A 6,913-nucleotide genomic window follows, 5' to 3' on the forward strand; every position below is an offset into this window, starting at 1 on the left:
ATGGCAAGGCTCTTGTAACCCTGCCCAGGAATAGCCAGGGGTCATTGTACCCCACTGGGAGCTGTCCCCACCCCCCACATCAGCATTTGTGTCTATTAATGATGTTCCAGTGGCAGGGAACACGAAGGTGGGAGCAATGCAGTTTGTAAAATGATTCATCAGGAGTAATTTGCTATTGATGCGTCCCTGGTAATCTCGAGAAATCTGATGAGGTGGAATTGAGGAAAATTTAATTATAGAGGCAAGCATCACGGGCTAATGCTGTGATAGCATTTCCCCACATTAACCTCGTTTTTCATCAGGGTTTCTGCATCACCCATAATACTGGGTTCCCAGCGTTCAGATGTCTGTTAGCTGCTCTTTTCACTTTGCATGGCCTGCCTTTTGTCAGTTCAGGGATCTCCCCACCACCAGCTCTGCAGATGTGGAGGCACGGAGAGGCTCTGGTGGACAGATCAGGACCTGCTGGAGAGACAACAGGTTTTGTTCTTGGGCAGATGGTTCAGGAGCTACCCGCCCTGTCTGCCAGATTTATAAATACGTTAGGTCCTACCTAAGTCAGCTAAATCACAGCAAGCCGGGATATATGTTCATGCAGGCTCATGCCCCTTCTTGTACCTGTTACCCTTGGAGCCCAGCCCCTCTGCTCCTGGAAAGGGGAGGGACGGAGAGGGGATGGAGGGAAGGGAGGGAGGGATTGATTTTCTTGTCTGTAGTCAAGGCATGTTGTGAATGCCACTATTTGCAGGTGTATGGTATTTCTTCCCCCTTCGTGAACCTCACTCATGGACCACATACTAGAAAACAGTCTGTGGATTATCTGAGCTCTCCTGGTTGCCAGTGAGGGTGACAGCCACTGCCAAGTGAACAGAAAACGTTTTCTGAATGCCACACTGTCCTATAAGGACATCTCTTAGAACCCTGGCTATCTCAGCCAGGGCAAGAGCTGATTTGCTAAAACACAACTCGCCAGAATCACTGGCCCGTGTGTTTTAAAAACCTGTTCTTGTATTTGGCAATAAAGTAGGCAATAAAGTAGGCAATAAGAGAGAACCTCTCCAAAATAGAAGTATCTTGGCTTCTTTCCTTCAGCCCAAAGGTGCACTTTCTGCTTCCCCCATCTTGAAACCCTGGGGAGGAGCCACACAGCCTCCTGAGTGTTCCTTTACTGTTTACAGAGCATATGAACCTTTACCTGAGCCTCTTGCCAGCCCTCAGGGTCAATCTGGTACCAGGAATGAGTATCCAGTTTACAGATGGGGAAACCAAGTCTTTGAAAGACTGGCTTCCAGATGAAAATAAAATTTAAAAAGTTAAAACCAGTCTTAAAGCTTCCAGTTGGTTGGATATGCCTGCAAATAGAGTGTCATGATGACGAGCTTTGGAACCAGCCAGTCCTGGATTGAACCACTGATCTGTCTCACACGATAGCCACCTGTGTCCCCATCTGTAAAATGGGGATGATAACACCAGTCCTGTGACTGTGTGAGTGTAGGAGGATTGTGTCCTAAAAACACCAGCCACAGTAACCCTAGCTAAACTTCTTCAAGCACTTAGTACAGGCCTGGCATTGCTTGTGTGCGTGTGTTTGCACCAGATTTTGTCTCGTTTAAGTCCATTATAATTAACATGTGGTATTCTATAGTTTCAGGTGCACATGTAGTGATTCAACAAATCTATACATTACCCAGTGCTCATCTCGATAGGCAACTCCTAATCCTCACCTAGTTTACCATCCCCCACCCACCTCACCTCTGGTAACCACCAGTATGTTCTCTGTATTTGAGTCTGGTTTTTTGGTTTCTCTTTTTTCCTTCTTGTCTCTTAAATTCCACCCAGGAGGGAAATCGTATGGTATTTATCTTTCTCTGACTTATTTCAGTTAGCATTATACCCTCTAGTTCCATCCGTGTTGTTGCCAATGGCAAGATTTCATTCTTCTCTGTGACTAATATTCCACTGCATAAATACCACTGTACATAAGTTACCTTCTTTATCTTTATGGATAAAGCAGTACTTGGGCTGCTTGCATAATGTGGCTATTGTAAATAATGCTGCCATAAACATAGGGGTGCATGTGTGTTTTCAAGTCAGTGCTTTCATATTCTCTGGGTAGGTATCTAGTAGTGTGAGTGCTGGATTGGAGGACAGTTCTATTTTTAACTTTTTGAGGAACCTCCATACTGTTTGTGACAGTGGCTGCACTAGCTTGCGTCCCCACCAGTAGCACATGAGGTTTCCTTTTCCTCCACGTCCCCAGCAACACGTGCATGTGTTATAGTCCTCATTCTGACAGGTGTGAGGTGATACCTCATTGTGGTTTTGATTTGCATTTCTCCAAGAATGACTGATGATGAGCATCTTTTCATGTGTCCGTTGGCCCTCTGGATGTCTTCTGCCGATTTCTAGTTGGATTATTTGGGGGTTTGTTGGTGTTCAGTTGTACAAGTTCTTTCTATATTTGGGATCCTAACACCAGGTGCCTTTTTAAGCACTTAAAAAGAAGTCAACCCTTCTAACCATCACAAAAGGTACTAGGTCAAGGAAACCAGGTGCCCAGTGTTGGTATCAGAGTCCACACCCCAAGTGTGTGGGCCGTGGGGATTCAGACCCAGACACCCTGACTGCCGTCTTCGCGTTCATGCATGAAGCGCTGCTATTCAGCAAGGCAGGGCTGTCCTGAGAGACGGCTGAGGTCGACAGACGTGGGTTCAAACCTCCGCTCCGCCTCTCGTTATCTCTGTGATTTGCAGAAAGGCACTTAATGAGGCTTTGTGCTCACTGTTGCCTCTGCTCTGAACGCTCTTTCCTGCCATCTACCTGCGGCTGCTGCTTTCTCATTAACCAGCACTCAGCTCAGCTGTCACCTCACAGAGGCCTGCCTCGCCCCTCTCATCCCAAAGAAACACGCTTGTCACTCTCTAACCCCGGGGCTGCAAGCTTTTACTGCAAAGGGCTACACAGTAAATATTTTCAGCTTGTGGGCCACGTACGGTCTCGGTCTGTACTCACCTGTGCTGTGGTAGCACAGAAGCAGCTGCAGACAAGATGTATGCACAGGCATAGCTGTGTTCCCCTGAAACTCTAGTTACAACAATACACGGTGGGCCAGATTTGGCCCAAGGGCTGTAGCTCGCCAACCCCTTGCTCTACCGTCACACCCAGTTTAGTCCCGTTTTGCGCGGTTTGCGTATTGCTGATTGAAATGACCTTGCTTATTTATCGCCATCAGTGTTCCTCCCCTGGGTCGTAATCTTCTTGACTACCTGGTTCACTCCACCACTGGGAGTGGAGCTTGGCACTTAAGAAAAAAGATTTAATGTTGAAGAGAGAGAGAGAGTATGTGTGCAAGCCAGGGAGGAGCAGAGAGAGAGAGGAGGAGAGAGTTCCAGGCAGGTTATGCCCTGTCATCACAGAGCCCGATGTGGGACTCGATCTCACAAACCGGGAGATCAGGAGTGGAGCTGAAACCAAGAGTGGGGTGCTTGACTGGCAGAGCCATCCAGGCAGCACTGAATACATCTTTATCACATGAATGAATGAAGGAGTGAATGCCTTGCACATAGGAGGTGCTTTAAATGCGCCACATGAATGTGTGGACTAGTAACTGACGCTGCTATGGGAACATGTGCTGACCGGAGGGACGAGCGGACAGTGCCCTGCACCAAGCAGGCCCCTGGCTGGGGAAGGACCGTCCCTGCGGTCGGATTCCTCGTCTGTGCGGTGGGGGCCACTGACCAACTTCCCGAGCTTGTCCCATGACTGACGTGGTGACAGACGGTGCCCCGCGCCGTGCAAGGCCCGCAGCCGGCCCCCACTCTGTGGTGCGTCTGACGCTCTAATCCCTTTGCGTTTCAGAGGAGGCACTGAGGCTGCACAACGGGCCGCTCCGCAGCGCCTACATGGAACAGAGCTTCCAGAGCCTGAACCCCGTCCTCAGCCTACCCATCAGCCCTGCCCAGGTGGAGCAGGCTCGCAGGAACGCGGCCACGGCTGGCGCGGGCCTCGAGCGCTGGCTGGACTCGCTGGTAGGTGGGATGTGGGCCGCCATGGACATCTGCACCACGGGCCCCACTGCCTGCCCCATCATGCAGACCTGCAGCCAGACGGCCTGGAGCTCCTTCAGCCCCGACCCCAAGTCGGAGCTGGGGGCCGTCAAACCTGATGGCCGGCTCAGGTAGCACTGGGCACACGTGAGCCACAGCAGATCTCAAAGGGAAAGCAGCCAGGGGGGCCGGTGGCACCTGGACCCTGGCCTCCCACCCCCGGGGCGGGGGGGGGGAGGGGTGTCTTTTGTGAGAGGAGTTCTCATGGCTACAGAATGATGGAGAAGGAAGGTGTAGAGGTCAAAGCCGTTTCTGCCGACGACCTGCATTTGACAAGCTGGGTACTGGGGGCAAGGACTGCTTGGTCCCCGCACCACAGTGGTCTTACCTCTTTTGGTTGATCCTCAAAGCCTATAGGTTCCTTGTTGTCCCTGCCAGTGACCCAGTCCCCCAGACAAGTGATTCTCAAAACTTTTATTTTGAGCAGCAGACTTTAGTTTACTAAGCTCAGTTGGAAGGGGGAAGTTCAAGGTGCAATTGAACTCCAGGCTGCTCTGGTTGAAGCTGGGGAGTGTAAGGTTCTTCTCCAAGCACAGCCCACCAGGCCGTCCCTTTGTCAGTGGCACCTCCCAAGGTACCTGTCCAGAACCCACAGGATCTGCAAAAGCCAGCTGGAAAAGCACAGCCCAGACCGTGGGCTTGATTGATCTCCAGCCCCCTGCTTGGGCTCATTTTCCTGCTCCTGGGCTGGAGGAGACTGTCTGAGCCTTCCCCCAGCCTTGTCGGGTTGAGTTGTCCTCCTTAGTCGCTAGATGAGCAGGAGAGCCTTTTGATGGAACATGGCCAAGGTTCCCCAAGGTGTCACTGCCCCAGGGCCGGGGTTCCAGGCCAGCCTCCCTCCAGACTGCCACCGACAGGCTGATGCTCATAAGCATCAAGTCTCCTAGGCATTCGTGGGCCAGGAGACCATGACCTCATGGATCCTGGCCAGTGGGAACTTTGGGGACCACGGCCATGAAACTCAGAGATTGTTGGGCGCCAACTCCTGAGCTGGACGGCACAGCAATACCCTCCCGTGCGTGAGCCCTTCCGCCCTGAGGTCCGGGCACTCCAGACCTCTGTGAATCATACCTGCCACCCCCATCCCTGGTGCTGTAGGAATGGACCAGACTTTCTACATCCCTGCAAAAGCATTTCAGATTTGGTTTCTAACTCCATGTCCTTCCTCCTGTGAGGTGCCACGTCAAAGGGGGAAGCTTGCGGATGTGATTGGTTACTACCTTAACAGCAGTGTTACTCCAAGTGCTCGAGGTGCAGAAACCTGACATCTGAGCCGTGGCTCCAGGCCCCTTCCTCCTCCAGCCCCCACCCCGTCCCCACGACAGGCTTTCTTTGGCACAGGCCCACCCGTGGCTGCACCATGTTCTGCGGCAGAGTCTATCCTGTGTCTCTGTGCAGTGTGCGTGTGAAGGGAGCAGAGCCCATGCCTCTCACCCCCAAGCCCCTGCCCCACCGGGCCGGATGTCCTGTGGGCCAGGGAGGGGCTGGAAGAGGGACACTTGCAGTATTTATTATTTATATGTTTTAGTCCATGACTAATAGTAGGTGCTGCGTTTGCAGCTTGTTAGTTATGTTCTCTTACTAACTGAAGCTGCCTTTATTCATGAAAGGCCCCCCCTTCCCCTCCCTCCCCGTGGCCAGTGTCTGTCTGTCTCCTGTCTGCTCTGTATTCTCCACGTCCTGAGAGAAAGGCAGGGGTGTTGGACACTATGAGGAGAGTGTGTGCCTCAGCATCTGCTAACTGATAGTGGGGTGCCCCTCACGACAATGAGGCCTTCCTCCTTCTCGGGCTGGGCCTCCAGTACCGAACAGGCCAACGACTCAGGTGGAGGGAGAGGACCCAGGGCAGAGCCTGGGACCTTAGCAGGTGACAGAGGGAACCTGACTCTTTGCAAGCCTGGGAAGAAGAAAGATCCAGTTTAGAAAAAGGGGGAGTAGTCGGACCGAGCTGGGAGTTAGCCCCTGTCAATGGGCTGCAGGGGCTGTGGAGGGTCTTGCTCTGCAAGCCCAGGTCATTAGTCCATGAACTTGAGCCCAGAGGCCTCTGCCCCCACCTCTTTCCACCCCAGCCCACCCAGGGAGCCTGCCTTTTCTCCCTCCTGGCAGAGTGGCTAGGAGCGTGTGTTTTCCACAGCGTCCTGTGTGGGGCTCAGCCCCATGTCCACACTTGCCCACATTGCTGGCTTTCCCCCCAGAATGAGGGGAAGGGCCAGCTTACTCTGGGCATGATCCGCAGCCCCCTCCCTGCAAGGGATTCGAGATGCCAGGCAGTCAGCCCAGGTGTTTCTTTTGGGTCAGGGAATAAAATAAGCAAAAGCCTAGGATGACTTGAGAAAAGATGTTTCCACAAGAGACACACTAATAGTTGAACTCTCTTTTAATCTGAGAGTGATTAATCACAAGCCCCTGGAAACCCTGTCATAGTTGGAAGGGCAGCGCCTGGGGCACTGAGTCACTGACCAGGTCTGAAGTCACTCATGCCAGAGGCTGGGGCATGCGGTGCGATTTCCCCACCAGCCTGCCCAAGTCTCACCAAACGGTCTCCAGGGAGGACAGAAAGCATAGCCTAGACCCCGTGGGTCACAGGGTGCCCTTTCCTCCCTTTGGAAAGAGACCTTTCTGGTCAGATCAAGGCATCATTTGGACTTCATTTCCCCATGGCAGTTTAACTTTTAAAAGGCCAGCACATTCAGAGAGAACCAGCAAGACCCCAGATGTCGGGGGACAGGGGGCAGGTGGATGCACTGCCTTCATCGTTCCCTGGCTGGTGCACAGACACCGGCTGGAACCTTGATCTCTTTGCCAGG

The 6,913-nt window shown here is 52.6% G+C and overlaps 1 protein-coding gene across 2 annotated transcripts in view; it reads left to right on the plus strand.

Moving 5' to 3' along the window:
- Positions 1–5,895, plus strand: part of XYLT1 (xylosyltransferase 1) — a 306,120-nt gene extending 300,225 nt beyond the window's left edge. For both annotated transcript variants that reach the window (XM_027042948.2, XM_053213227.1), the window contains exon 12: positions 3,859–5,895. In XM_027042948.2, coding sequence (XP_026898749.2) covers positions 3,859–4,181 — 323 coding nt within the window. In that variant the 3' untranslated portion in view covers positions 4,182–5,895. The remainder of the gene's footprint in view (positions 1–3,858) is intronic.
- The last annotated feature ends 1,018 nt before the right edge of the window (positions 5,896–6,913 follow it).

The sequence above is a fragment of the Acinonyx jubatus genome, chromosome E3 (assembly GCF_027475565.1).
Source record: "Acinonyx jubatus isolate Ajub_Pintada_27869175 chromosome E3, VMU_Ajub_asm_v1.0, whole genome shotgun sequence".
Lineage (NCBI taxonomy): Eukaryota > Metazoa > Chordata > Mammalia > Carnivora > Felidae > Acinonyx > Acinonyx jubatus.